The sequence below is a fragment of the Solanum tuberosum genome, unplaced genomic scaffold (genome assembly GCF_000226075.1).
Source record: "Solanum tuberosum cultivar DM 1-3 516 R44 unplaced genomic scaffold, SolTub_3.0 scf00137, whole genome shotgun sequence".
Lineage (NCBI taxonomy): Eukaryota > Viridiplantae > Streptophyta > Magnoliopsida > Solanales > Solanaceae > Solanum > Solanum tuberosum.
This window is the reverse complement of record NW_006239066.1, coordinates 681,181-696,517: the sequence shown is the minus strand read 5'-3', so window position 1 is coordinate 696,517 and position 15,337 is coordinate 681,181. Positions and strand designations below refer to the sequence as shown.

Below are 15,337 nucleotides of genomic sequence, written 5' to 3'. Positions count from 1 at the left end.
CTTTACGTACATTCAGTTATAATATATATTTCCCAACCTTTTTCTATTAAGTATTTTTAAAAAATATAACTTAAATTAAGAAAAATAATGGATACTCTCTGTTAAAAGAATGACTATAAATATATGAATTAAAACAAAATTTAAAAAAATATGAAAAACTAAATTTGAATTAATTTGTTTTTTTAGGTGCTAGTAATTGAGAAAACACTAAATATTTTTGAGTTAATTTGATATTATTAAAAATATTGAATGATATGAGGATTTTAAATACTCAATCCTAAAAACGTTTTTAGATATTGTGATAAAAAAATGTTTATTAATTATTTTATTCAATATATCAACATCTTAAGAAAATGAAGTTAAAAAGTATTTATTAGGAGTAAGAAAATAAGAAATGAATGAAAAGAAGAGTGAGTAGGAGAGAGATGGTAAAAAGGTAAAGAAGTAGACACACTATCCATGTGTCAATTAATCAATGAAGGGTCATACAACTATTGTTGGTTGGCCTCTACCATTGTAAAAATTTCGTGATCATGGGCATATTTATATGCCCAAATTCCAAATTTGTACTTATATTTTAGCTAAGTTCAAGAATAAAGTCTATTGTATTCGCATGTTTATTCGTAATTGTATTCATGAACTAACAAATGTGATTAATGTTGTGTAGGATGGAGTTGCACACGGATTGAGCTTAAATTTAAGACGTAATGCATAGGAATTGAAGCTTAAGCCAATGGATGAATGGGAACTGATGAAAAATCAAGAAAATAGAAGTGAATGCCGCAGACCTAGGATTAGCAAATCACACTCCTTTTCTACTATAAACAAGACACTTATGTGAGATTTTAATTATTCCTAATTTGTGAACAACACACGCACGGTTTGGAGACATGATTTTTAAGATTCGTTTCTACTCTTTTTCATCTCTTTAAAGTATTTTGAAGACTCTAAACTTGTGAATCAAATTATGAGTGGCTAAATCCGAGATAATACCTCAGATGGTCACTTAACTTTGCATACTTAACTTAGAAAGTCACTCAACTTTGAGTTGTTCCCTTAGAAAGTCACTCAACTTTATTTTATAACTCAAACGTCACTCAACTATTAGTATTTCACTTAAAAAGTCACTCAACTATTGGTATTTCACTTAGAAAGTCACCCAATACTTGAGCAGTATATATGCCCATTTTCTCTTAATTCAATGAATAATTTAGGTTTCACTCGTTTGTAAATTTTGTTAAATTATAATGTTTATTTAGAATTGTTTTTTAAGAAATAATAAGATATTTATTTTTATTATCTTATTTATTGACCTTCTTTAGTTATTAAATTACAATTTTTTTGAAAAACGAACAATAACATTTTTTTAGCACGTTTAATTCCAGTAAAACAATTGCGAGAACAGAAAAGCAATTTTTTCTCTTAATTGCTACTGTACATTTAAAATAACAATCATTTATTATTTCTTATGAAATTACAAGCAATGCTACTGTAAGTTTTAATTTTAATTTGTCAATTACACTATACGTTTTAAATAGCAATCTTTTACTAAATTAAAAGGAGTAATAAAAAAGATGCACAATAGCGATCTTTTATTATTTTTTTAAAAAAAAATATTTCAACAAAATTCAATAAAATAGTTAAATTGAGCATTTTTTATTTTTAAAATTAGTTTAAAATGAAATTGTATTTCAACAAAATTTAATGAAGAAATTATTTAAATTAATTGGATGACTTTCTAAGTAAAATATCATTAGTTGAATGACTTTCTAAGTAAAATATCAATAGTTGAGTGACTTTTGAGTGATAAAACAAAATTGAGTGACTTTCTAAGTAAACTATTCAAAGTTGAGTGACTTTCTAAGTAAACTAGTCAAAATTGAGTGACCATTTGAGATATTAACTCGGCTAAATCCTATCTTTCTAGGGTTGTGGCTACGAATGATTGTGGAGTTACAATACTTTAGATGAAGTTTGGTTATCATTATGAGTTATTCTTATGTTCTCATTTACTTTATTTTGATGCTTGACTGCCATTGAAATACATATATCTCAGGAGAGGGACTGAGAGATAGAATGCAAACTATAAGGAGTGAGATCATTCTTCACTTAAAAAAAATTGTTGATTTGCATCTATGATAGGGATATACTTAGCTTGCCTCATTTGGCTAAGAAATGGGAAGATAATGTAATGCTTCATAATTGATTCATCTATCCCTGCTCAATGATGTAGTTAGGTATCCAACTTTGGTATACTGTTAGAGGCTCGGGAGAGCATAATCATATTATTAACCTTGTAAGTCAATAACTTAATAACCCGGCAAAATCTAAGGTTGAAAACATTGTGCATGAATTCTCATAAAAGTCATAGTCCTAAAGTTTTCCAACCTTGATTACAACCACAGTTTGTACTTAAGTCATCATTACTTTGTTTTATTTATTTGTTAATTGAAATATTTTAGTTAAAACCGGTATCAAACTCTTCTTGCACACTTTGCACGTTATAATAGTTAAAAGTCAAATTAGATATTTACTAGTCAAATCAGTGGGACCAACTCTTGGTTTTGATGGAGTTTGCATATAATAATAATTATTGTTCGAGTATTTAGATGGCTCTGTTCGAGGTGTAATATGGCAGAAGGTATTGATCTCTGGTAGGCGGCTTTGATGCTTTTGAGGTTAGGCCTTCAGACACTGATTGTTGCGTGATTCCATGGATAAAGTCCGAGTGATCCAGGAGGGGCTCCGTACTGCTCAGAGTAGGCAGAAGAGCTATCCAGATTGGAGAGTGCGGGCTTTAGAGTTTATGGTTGGAGATCATGTGTTTCTGTGAGTGTCGCCCATAAAGGGCAAGATGAGGCTCGGTAGGAAAGGCAAGCTTAAACCTAGGTTCATCAGGCCTTTTGAGACTTTAACGCATATTGGAGAGGTGGCTTATGAGTTAGCCTTACCTCAGCTCTTTCAGGTGTTAACTTTATTCTCCATGTCTCTATATTGAGACAGTATGTTCCGGATAAGTCTCACATGCTTCAGTGGAATATGGTTCAGCTTGATGAGTCATTGACCTTTGAGAAGGAGCATGTGGCTATTCTAGATAGGCAGGTTTGGAAGTTAAGGCCTAAGAAGATTCCATCCGTTAAAGTTCAATGGAGGCATCATCAGATTGAAGAGGCTACTTAGGAGTCCGAGCTTAACATGTTGTATCCTCGCCTTTTCGAGCCTTTCGGTACTTCCCTATCCCTTAACTTTCGAGGACGAAAGTCCTTTCAGTAGTGGATGTTGTAATGGCCCTCGTAGTCATTTTCTTACTTTGATGTGTTTTTACTCATTTTACCCCTTTAGTTGAGTTTTCCAATTTGGAGTTTTTGTGTTGAAAGAGTTGACTTTGGTGAACATTCTTGATAAATGGACTTGAATAAGATTTACATTAGTACTGTAAGCCCCCGAGTGTTGAGTTTGGTCTATTAGGATCTTTGGTTCGGATCTTGTAGTTGTTGGGTTGATTTTGGGATGCTTGGTTGTTTGCTTAGTGTAGACTTCTGTCAATATTTCATCGAGACGACTCTATTGGTTGGTTCATCAATTCTGTTGAGTCCGGAATAACATTTCTGGTTGGGCAGCATGCTCGGATTGCATTCACTTGACTCAAAATAAATCTCAGGTGTCTGTTCGAAGACTTAAGATTTTGTCCCAAACTGATGATGCAGCCACTCCCGCTGGCCTTGGCTCACTTTGGCAGAGCCATCCCTGCGGCGAACAAAGTGCTTCAGCGAAAGCTGGTGACTCAACAGGAAGCCGCAGCTACGGAGCCTTTGGCTTCTCCTGTGAGACCGCTCGTGTGGTGCCTTGCTGCTCCTGCTGTTATTATTTTGGGATCTGAATTCTCTATGAAGCCATTTTGATGATTTTGTTGTTCACAAGTAGTTTAGTGTAGGACAGCTCTGAAGTTGGAGGTATTATTACTACATTGAGTTTTCAATTTGACATATTGTATTTCTTTTGGCTTTGAGGGAATAGGAGCATCTCCTTGTTCTCCCCTGAGCTCTATAACCTGCATCGGGTTTGTAATCAATCCTGAATAAAAGGAAGCTAGCTCACAGCCAAAGTAACTAACTTGAAATTAAGCTTCAGCGGCTTATCTCACGTTTCATGCAAGAAAGAAGAGAAAAAGTGGGTGGGGAGGACTAGATTTCCAGTAACCCCACGGTTACGACGAATTATTAACGCAGTTGAGAAACACTACATTATTAACCTATTAGAATCAATAAATTACATTATGTGGGGCTTTAAACCCCAACCCAGGCCAACACACTAGTAGTTCTAAAGAGATTGATATATGGCATTTTCATCTCCGCCACTGAAGGTTCTGGATTTGTATTCATATGTTCTGCTCATTAACTTGATGCAGAGAATACATAAACGATCAGATTTACTGATAGCTCTAATGATCATTCGAATGACATCAAGATCCATGAAGGAAAGGAATTTGAGCCAGAGCTGTAGGGAGTGAGATGTTGAGATTATGTACTGCAAGATACGTAGCAATACCGGCAGCATAACCAGCAAAAGCAAACCCACTAACCTGCAGAGATAAGAGTGACAAATATTGAAGCAGAAATGTTCAAAGTGGTGCATCAAAATAGCAGACAGCAGCATATGTACCTTTCTCAGATACCAAAAGAAGTCGACTTTTTCCATTCCCATAAATGCTACTCCAGCTGCTGAACCGATTACTAGCATAGATCCGCCAGTACCGGCACAAAATGCTATTAGCTGCCAGAATTCAGAATCTTGGGGAAAGGAAGATAGGTCATACATTCCCATGGTGGCTGCAACCAGAGGAACATTGTCAATGATTGCTGACACAACCCCGATTGAGCTTGCAATGAGTTCAGTACTTGGTATATGGGCATCAAGGTAATTTGCCAATTCTCGCAGAATACCTGCTGCTTCCAGGCTATAGAAAAGATGTTAATATGCCAGAACGACTAGTCATGTTATGTTATCTAATTCAGGTGGGCATGGATGATGGTTGATAGTACACAATGCATGAGCTAAACAAAGTAATGGATCCTACACCCATCGTACCCGCAAAAGTAAAATAAGAACCACTTCCCATTTCCCCCCAATGATTTCACTCATAGTGGTTACACTGTTAATCAAGACTAAGAAATGATATAATGCCAAATGATCTGGATGGCAAATTTTTTAACAGAGTTATTTCTCAACATCTGGTTTAGAATGATTTTAGGGTTATGATGTATGAATCTATTCTGTCAAGAAAAGAGTTCTGCATGCACTTTTTTATTGTCATGCTGATGTAAGTATTATAAAACCCAAAGGATTCTGCAATACCTGCTAACGGACAATAGGATTCCAAGGAAGAAAAGAGCTCCTTGAGTGTCAATGCGTGATAAAGCCTGTGGTACTTTCAACCGCTGTCTTTCAGATTCTCCATAGTGAATCGCATCTGTGATTATCCAAAGAACTCCCAGTCCAAGCAGCATACCCATGTACGGTGGTAGACCAGTCAAGGCCTTGAAAACTGGTACAAACACTAAAGCCCCAAGTCCTACTGCAAAAACTAGCTGTCCTCGAGGAGCCATCTGTTCGGATGCCAGAACCTCAGCGGAATTTTGTCCTTTCCCATTCACTTCACTGAACACAAATAATTTCTAATATAGTTTCATCCCCACTCTAATTTCTTGAAATATTTCCGAAATTCAAGAAGCTCTTCAGGTCTATGCTAGAAATATACCTTGTAAGGGACAGCAGAGCCAAAGGAACAGCTAGAGAAACTACTGATGGTAAAAATAAACCCTGCAAAAAGAAAAAGTGCATTGCACCTGTTACCAGAACTGGGATAGAGACTTCAGCTGGCAACTGAAGTAAAGAGTTCTTAAGTGAAGACTATTATCCAGGTTTAGACATGATCTGGCAGGTACTAATTTACCAAATATAACCAAGTGAAAAATGTTCTTTTAAATGAATATGCACGGTGGATAGAACCAGTGGCGGCACTGAAATAAACCATCCTCCGTAACAGAAAAGTTGCATATTTCTTTCCATCATCCATACTTGATTCCATAATAAGTGCAGCTCGAGAGAATGCAGACTGAGCTGTAAGTTTCTTCATTCATTTCAGCACTACCTTCATCCATAGTCTCAAATATATATTCATTTAAACTTAAATATGAATTCCTCACTATAGAATGCGGTTATAGTTTCCATCTAAGCCAATGCAAGCATGTTTTCAGGCAGCGTGTACCATTCAAAATGACATTAACAATGCTACGAATATCATTGCATTGTCGACCAATCATCTTTAAATATTGGAAGCTATACCAAATGACAACCGTCCAGTGCTTATTTGATAATAATTCTCTCCCTTCCTCCCTAAAGATTGTTTCCTTCATTATTGTTAGAATAGAATATGTACACACAATCCTACACAGAATAGGAATAGTTTATAGTTTCCTATTTGATAAGGAATTGTATTGTAGTGTCTATAAATAGGGTTCTCTATGTAATAATTAAAACAACAATTCAATAATATTCTTCTCCAATATTTCTCACATGGTATTAGAGCAATTGTGAGAGAAAAAAAAAAATCGCACAGTTTTTTTCCGGTAACCTAGTGGCTGTCCGGATAATTAATATTTTCCGTCACTGTTTTTCAAAAATTAACACCACCACTAGCTGAGGAACTTCCCGGCGACCAAACCCCAATCATCCCCGCCGGAAACCAGTGCTACACGCGCCGCCGGAAGAATTTCTCTGGCGAGTTGGCAGATTCACTCGCCGGCACGTGAGACCTGTTCCGGCCAGTTTTTCGACAATTTTTTTTTCCTATCTGGGTCGCCTCTTCATTCCGAGGCTGACCATATAATTTTTTCCTGATTCCGACCAATATTTGGCGATCAGATCTACTTTTCCGGCAACAACCTATTTCTTTTCCTAGATTCCGACAGAAAAAAAAAATCCAAGTTTTTTGGCTACTCATTACAGTTTATTATTATTTTTATTTTTTTATTTTTTTTTGGCTACATATTCTAATTTCACAACATGTCTTTCGGGATTGATACTTTTGGCTCCAAGAATATAGGAATTGGAAGTTCAAGCCCTATGATCACTTCAGAACCGTTAATGGGAAGCTTCAACTTGCAGATATCTTCACCAAGTCCCTCACCGGTCCTCGTATTAATTACATTTGTAACAAGCTAGGTACATATAATTTGTATGCACCAGCTTGAGGGGGAGTGTTAGAATAGAATATGTACACACAATCCTACACATAATAGGAATAGTTTATAGTCTCCTATTTGGTAAGGAATTGTATTGTAGTGTCTATAAATAAGGTTCTCTATGTAATAATTAAAACAACAATTCAATAATATTCTTCTCCAATATTTCTCACAATTATAACACAAGGAAAGACGTACATGTATAAACAAATAGAAACAGTGAGATAGAAAATTTCAAAAACCTTCATCGTCGGTAATGTGGATATTTGGCCATGTATCCAGAGCATTGTAGTTGTAACATCACCTATGGGAGTCCATGCTCCACCAGCATTTGCTGCTATAACAACAACAGCGCCAAGAAGCCTGGGAACAAATAATTTACAGATTATATACTTTAAAATAAATACAACAGAGCCTTCAGAAAAAGGATACCCAGCAAGAAACAGGTAGTCTAGGAGCAAGACAAAGTAATTATTTTTTTTTATGACCATGGTGTCCGGGCCAGCTTTCGCGCACCTCGACAAATTCCACGGGATACGTGTCACCTGCCACCAGCATTCACCAAAGCTAGGACAGATAGGAAGAATCACCTAGAGTTTTTGTCTCCGCTGGAATTTGAACCTGAGACCTCATGGCTCTCAACCACTTCACTAGTCACTAAGCCACACCCTTGGGTGCACAAAATAGTTAGAAATTGTCAATATTTATCTCAGGAGAAGTTTCTCAGGCCTATCCCTAAATTAAGTTTTACAGTATAAAGGGCTGGGAATCGGGAGATCCACAATCTTCACACTTGGAAGATTGTTAATCTGAAAACCAGATTCAACTGTTAAGGCTGAACAAACAAAAGCTAGAAATGGTTCAGAATTCTGGGAAATTACTCAAAATGAATAATGTAGACTGAGATACAAGAGAGTCTAGTCTATACTTGCACAGAAACACAAACGTGATTTATTTGCTAAAAGAATAAGCTTTAAGTTCTAGAAGACACTTACCAATATAGCTGCGGTGAAGCTACTTAATGCTTTTAAACATAGCATCACCGTACAACCATTCACTGCCTTATTAAATCATAAATTTAACTCAAGAATTCTCATAAAAATAATTCCGACAATTGTAATACAAGAACCTTGAGCTACTTCAAAGTTGCATCCTGAGAGCATCTGGGCTTTTCATTCCTCTTATAGACATCTAACTTGCTTACACATGTACATCCCTAGTTCTTTCCGATCTTCTCTCTAATTCAAATATCAATACCGCTTGAGACTTATGGAAATCAAGATTGATGTTCCAAGATCAAATAAGAACTTTCGACCAAATATGAGAGCAAATCATAATATCTTTGCTCCTACTAGAAGGTTGAACGGATGAGGCTCAAAGCTGCTGACACTTACTTTCGGTATTCTGAAGGTGGTGCCAGTTTCCTCAATAAGGAGACCATCACAATTGTAGAAGTCAGATTGTCAAGGATTGAACTGAGGAAGAAAGTCACAAAACCTACCTGAAATTACCATTACATTAGAAAGTTAATGACAATTGAAGGAAACAAGCAGCAAACAAAAATGTTGAAGCAGTCTTGACTCTCAGGTAAATCATTTTATTTTTTTTGAACGAAAGGTTACTATTGTAAATCATATTATTGACTCATTGTTTTCATGTGTAGCCAACTTCTGTCTATAATTCATCTATGTATGTCATGTCCTTCATCTAGTGGGGATAATTATACCTCCCCCATCTGCTGCACATTATACGATCCAACAATATCTAGGAGCAAAATCAAATTATTCGAAATAGTCACAACGTAGACTACTAAGGATCATCAACTAAAAGCAAACCCTCTTTGATATAACTATGCATCTGCATATCTAGTAAAGAATATTCAGCTACTTTGAGAAATTGTCAATTCATAAAATAAATGAATGTAAGATGCTTTGCGTCCTAGCATGGACAATTCCTGCCTAAGAACATGCTTTCACAAAAACCATTATCATTGAAAGGACATTAGAAGCAAAATATATGTGAAATACGTACAACAAAGAATATTAAGAGCCATCAATTAATAGCAACCCCTCTTAAACAGAACTGTGAATCTCTCCATTGAAGAAAAAATGAGCAGTTCTTACTTTGAGAAATTGTCAATTCCTAAGAGATGACTTTTCCAACAGAAGAAAATGTTAGATGCGTTGCATTCTAGCATGCATTTCACAAAAGAGTACTACAGCTGAATATGTTGGAATGAAACATGGGGCTCAATAGATTGCTAAATCAGTAGGTAAGTGGTCCTTCCATTATTATCCACTCGTATTAGTCCTTACTCTGACATTCTTAGATTTACGAGGACTCTTTTAAATTTATCATATTATTTTGAAGAGTATATATGCATTTTCAATTAAGTAACGTATTTCATGAAAAATCAGACCACTATCTGTTTTGGTTAGACCAAAAGCAAGATATTACAGAATTGTCTATATTCAGATAGAAAAACAAATAACGGCTTAACTAAACAGAATCAAGAGTAATTTGAAACAGGAAAGATTATTGAATCACTAACCACCCAAAGCAGAGTTATTGGCTTGCGAGTAGTGATGTTATCTGTAACCAGCTTAAATCCCTGATGAGCATCAACTATCTCAACGATGGTCATTGCACCAAGCAAAAAGAACACTATTTCACTAACTTCAGCAGTCGCATGTGACAACTGGGAAAGAGCTATGTCATTTGAAGGGGCCTGCCAAGGACATAAAAGATTGTAAAACACCACTTGAATGGAAATTAAAAAGCCCTCTTGGCTCTAAATTCTATTATTCTTAACAAGAAAACCATCCTAGAGCTTGTTTCAATGGCCGACCAATATCCAAGTATTATCTTATTTCATGTATGTTCGCAAAATTTGCTTACATGTACAGCTACTTTTCAACTATGGTAATTAAGAGTTCACATAGTTCATATAGAACCCTTGCACCACATTATAAGGGAGTTTACAAAACACTCATTCAATGCTATCATGTGAATGATCGGAGAAGCAGCTTAGCACAATGATGTTTGCAGTCATATAACTCCTGCCAAAAATGCAAATAACTAAAGAGTATAGCACGAGTACAAGAAATAAGTTCCAATACAATTGCAAGAATATAGAACGACACTCATAGTGTTTTAAGATTTTTGCGTGTTTTCCCTGTTTTACCCACTTCCCGTAGCTTCTTATGATATTTGCGGTCTGCAGGGATGGGTGGCACGGTTCCCGAGGTGATCGGACGGGGTTTAAATGAATTTTTTATTGTTGAGGTTTGAAAGTTGAAATGTTTGACTAAAGTCAACATTTGAAGAAGATGAGCTCGAATGAAAGTTGGAAATTTTGAAGTTAAGAGTTCACCTCGGTCAACATTTGGTCAAGATGACCTCGGATCGGTGCTTTGATGGTTCCAACAGGCTTGAAATGTCGTTCTCAATCTAGTAGAATATTTGGTCTGTCTTCACGAGATTCAAACGAATCCCTAGGGTCCATTCAGGAATTGTAGACTCAATGCATGGTTGCTGGTTTTCTGATTTTTTGGTGCCAGTAATTCGAAGATGATGATTATCGTGATTGCAATGGAGGGCCGGCGATCCCGAAGAGCATTCTAGTCGGGTCCAAGTGTTTTTTGTTTTCTGTCTACGAAGAAAGCATCACAATCGCGATCGGGAGGAACCCGTCGCGTTTGCGAAGAGGAAGTGCACCTGGCCAAATTTAAAAGTCCATTTTCGAATATAAACCCCATAACTCAATATTGGGAGCTTGAAATCACATTTTGGGACGATTCAAAAGGGGATTTTCAAAATTTCGTCGTTGGGTATATTTCTCAGCCATTCTTTATGCTTTTCTCGCTAATTATTTATCGATTTTTTACCTTTAGATCAATGTTTTAGATTGATGAAAAAGGTGATTTTCAAGTTAAAGTCACGAAATCATATTTTGGTGATTTGAAGGTTGATTAGAGCTCAGGTTTTGATGAAATTTGATATCTAAGTTCCTAACAATATGGTTACATGATTTTCAAGGAAAATTTCAGTTTATCCCTTATGGGCTCGCGGTTGACTTTTTTGATGCAAAATAGAAGTAAAGCAATATGTGTGCTACAAACTTGTTTACTTATGTAGATTACGTATTTGACCAGATTGAAATTTTTCGGAGGCTTTGAAAAAGGGCAAGCTGCAATATGAACTTTTCTGGGTTCGATTTAAGGCAAGTTGAGGGTTTCTTGGACTCTATATGAAGTGTTAGTGTATTGTTGACTGTGTACATGGGTAATGGGTAATGGGGGTCCTGAACAAACCTTCCTATTACTAAATCTTACTTTCACTATCAAACATTCAATAATCGATATAGTGTAAACGAAAGTAATCTCACATAAACTCACGCCTTACCCCAATGCTTCGGATGACCCATAAACTCACGGCCATCAGAAGTCCTACTCCACTTTTGTTGAATGCAAGAGACTCTTCAAATATGATGCCCATATATCCTACTCCAAACAACAACGCCATTGCAATATCCTGAAGCATGAGATTTGATCAAGCCAATGATATTTATGATAGTTTCATTCACTAGTATGCCTGAAATAAAAATATCAGGCTCCAGTTAGAACACCTGATTTGCAGCCACCCATGATTGATTTATTGCTATTGTACCAGTGACAGCTGCAGCAAGAATGGCAAAGGCCTTCAGGAAATCTGTCTTCGGTTGGTAAGTAGCTTCAAATTCTTGTGAGCTTGTTTCATCAACTGAACACAAAGGATCACATGTTCCTGATGATGTTGTTAGTTCCTGAAGCAAACTTAACTCTCAGTAATGTGAGTACGATCCACTGCACTTTCTTTCATTTCCTTTTGTCTTATTCTACCATAATAATTAGGGATGTAACTATTATGTACACCATCAGCTTGACGGAATAATGCAAAGATAGGCTGTCCATCCATATTTTGGAACTGAACCTGAGACAGCCTACTTTCAAGGTGAAGCTATTGAGTTCATAAAATGCATTAGGTCCCGTCCAAATGTAGAGAATATTGAAAGTGAACCTAACAACTTACTCTTGAGGCCTAACCCTTAACTCCTATTAAGTTCATCAAATGATATGGTCCTGAGACCAAAAGTTCAATTAAGCTAGTAATATACTAACCTGACGAATCTAAATCCTCTAAATGACAAGCTCTTGTGGAAACTAAAATCATGTTATTGACTAAGAAAGATAAATACACAATAAAGAATGAGGCTCCATACTGAAAATACAAAAATAGATAACCCAATGAGATAGATACTAAATTATGCATGATGAATCAAAATCAAATAAGGAAATCAAAGAAAGAGATTGCACTCCCAAAATGTATAATCTTAACCATTTTAAATCCCTCTTGTTCCAAAGAGACCATTAAGAGTATTTCCGATCAACCAAGCAAGCAACCATGCCACAATCTCAATCTAGTTGGAATCAAATAAATGATTCATCTATATTCATTTCCCTCAATTTTTCATTCCACTACTAAATAAGGATGAATCAACTACATGTTAATCCCAGACTAGTTAAACTTGGGTATATAAATCAATTAATCAATGACTTTCTGAGCTATTCAACTCCATTTACCTCAAGCTGCCGGTCCGAATTTTCTCTGGCTTTGTCTTCAGCTTTCGCCAGGATGCAATTGCGGTATCTGGGTCCATTTCTGAATCTTGGAAAAAAAGTCTGAGGCAAAACAAGTTCAATTGGGCGATTCTTGAAATGACTCTGATAAGGAAAAAGGCACTGGCTTTTGATTGCAAGAAACATAGACATTTTCCTATTTTCTTTGCAATGTCAAATATTGGAGAGGAAGACAAGGAACAAATTGGCACAGTCTACTATGGACTACTGCAAAAACTGAATTATCCTCAACAAATTCAAAAAATAGCACAAGGGAATTAATTCCGTTATTAGGGAAAAATTCAAAGATAAGGAGCACTGCTGGACCCAGAATCTTGTATAACAATGTTCAAAGAGATATTTATTTTTTATATTTAAAAAAATATTATGCCCTTTTCATCATAGATGTATTTTTTTATTTTAAATTGAATAATTTCAGAAATCTACCCTTAGTTTGATCTTGTAACACTAACCTCCTTCGTGGTTTGCAATATTATATTTATCCCCTTTATTTTGATTTTTTATAACAAAATCTTTAATTTATTTATTATGTATTAATCTAAATAGTTGTAATCTGACTAATTTACCCTTCTAATGCATTTTTTATTTAATTCGATTTTATAAATAAAGGATACTGAAATCCATTAAAAATTCTCAATTGATAATCAGCCTTATTAAAAATGAAAAAAACAGAAATATTGTCATCTTCTCCATCGTATCACAAAAATAATAATTGCAAGTTTGCAACATTGTTTGTTCTAAATTTGCTATTGCTATGAGTTACGATAGATAGTGAAATTTCATTGATAAATGCATATTAAATTTTGAATTAATCCATAATTTATGATATATTTATTGACCAAGTCAAATTATTGGTTAATAAAGTCGAAATAATATTTAAGTCAAAATTATATGACCTAAATAAAATCTGAATTACATTTGGGCCAGTCAATTAAGTTGACAAGACGGGCTCAATTCATGTTCTTCAAGCCCAAGGTCCTTTACTTGAAGACCAAAATACACCAAAACCCTAGCTCTCAACTATATAAAAGGGGTCTTCATAAGACCAAAAGGGGAAGAAGAAAAAGAAGAACACACATAAATACATGGAGAATCATCGCTCTTTAGTGGAGTGTTGAGCCCCAAGTATTTCATCAAATCAAAAACAAAGTAAAGCTCTTGATTTGACAATCGCAAAGGAAAGAATCGGGGGGTTACATATTTTTTTCTTAAAATTTCATAAAGATTGTAACTTTCGCACAAATTCAAATATAAATATTATTGTTTGCTTGCTATTTTCCTTTCTTGATTGCTATATTTCAAGAATGAAACTTAGTCTCATACAAATTGACACGTCAAGTGGGACAATCTTTACCTCTCATCTCTTCTCTTCAAAAATCAAAGTTCAAGAACATTGAGATAGCTTCTAAAATGGTCAAATCGAAATCTGTATTTGCATTTGCATCCGCAAAAATTGTTGGATTCAAATTCTCTCTTCAAAGTTTAAAAATATCAATATGACGCAATAAATATCGACTCTGAATCCGATGCTTTGGAAAATGTTGACTCCACAGATGGCTTGAAAAATGCCATGGAAATTGTTGGCCAAATTAAGAGTAAAGCCGTAATATTGGGACAAGAAGTGCATCAAGCACTGCCCAAGTCATCTCATGTTGTTGGTTTATCTTCTCCAAAAGAAAAAATATCATCTTTGTATGTGCTACAACGAGGGAGCAACATAGCTGAGGTGGTAGAAAGAACTTTGTATCGACTAAGGCTATCAGAAGAACAACATTGTCAGTATAATGACCCCTTCATACATGAAGACGATGATTTCTTAAGTACTAGATCTGCTTCGAGCTTCTTTTATATCACTTCTCCATCCCGGCTTTATCCTAGTGATGTTCCTCACTATCTTCATCATCTATGATGGTTGTGCAAGTGATGGTGATCGAAATTTTCACCATAGAAGAACAACTTGTAAATTTGACATAAGCAGTTGAAGGTCTATCAAAGTACATCAAAGGTCGAGACGTTCAAATTACCAAGTTGACAAATATGATGGAGAATATAGAGGAAGAAGAATCCACTCAAATACGTGTGAAGCATCATGAAATGCAAGAGAAAAGAGAGTCTTTCACAAAACAAGAAACAATGATCAAGGAGTTTCAAGTATCTGCTGAATGTCTGATTCTCGTTGACCAATTGAAGGACTTCATTATGGAGGCTATCAAAGATAAATATAATTCCACATCCAAATCTCCTCCCACATATGTAAATATATATATCCTCAAAGAATTGATAATTTAAAGATACTATCAACCTCCTAAGTTTCAACAATTCGACGACAAGGAAAATTCGAAATAACATGTAGCACGCTTTATCGAAACTTACAATAAAGTTGACATATATGGTGATTATCTTGTTAATCAGTTT

General features: G+C 35.4%; 1 protein-coding gene across 1 annotated transcript; it reads right to left on the bottom strand.

Moving 5' to 3' along the window:
* Positions 1-4,094: 4,094 nt before the first annotated feature.
* Positions 4,095-13,252, bottom strand: LOC102582538 (Na(+)/H(+) antiporter NhaD). The gene is made up of 10 exons (XM_006352029.2): positions 12,866-13,252; positions 11,872-12,048; positions 11,649-11,777; positions 9,796-9,972; positions 8,639-8,745; positions 7,487-7,607; positions 5,759-5,820; positions 5,356-5,658; positions 4,663-4,957; positions 4,095-4,582 (listed from the first exon to the last, which is right to left on the bottom strand). Exons 1-10 carry the CDS (start codon positions 13,052-13,054, stop codon positions 4,463-4,465), a joined length of 1,680 nt encoding a protein of 559 aa, XP_006352091.1. The 5' UTR covers positions 13,055-13,252; the 3' UTR covers positions 4,095-4,462.
* Positions 13,253-15,337: the final 2,085 nt, after the last annotated feature.

Excerpts from the sequence above, each read along its gene's own strand:
- LOC102582538 (XM_006352029.2), bottom strand. The coding sequence starts at position 13,054 with ATGTCTATGTTTCTTGCAATCAAAAGCCAGTGCCTTTTTCCTTATCAG. Across the intron at positions 11,778-11,871 it reads CATGGGTGGCTGCAAATCAG|GATATTGCAATGGCGTTGTT; the intron begins GTGTTCTAACTG and ends CTCATGCTTCAG. Across the intron at positions 8,746-9,795 it reads CAATAACTCTGCTTTGGGTG|GTAGGTTTTGTGACTTTCTT; the intron begins GTTAGTGATTCA and ends TGGTAATTTCAG.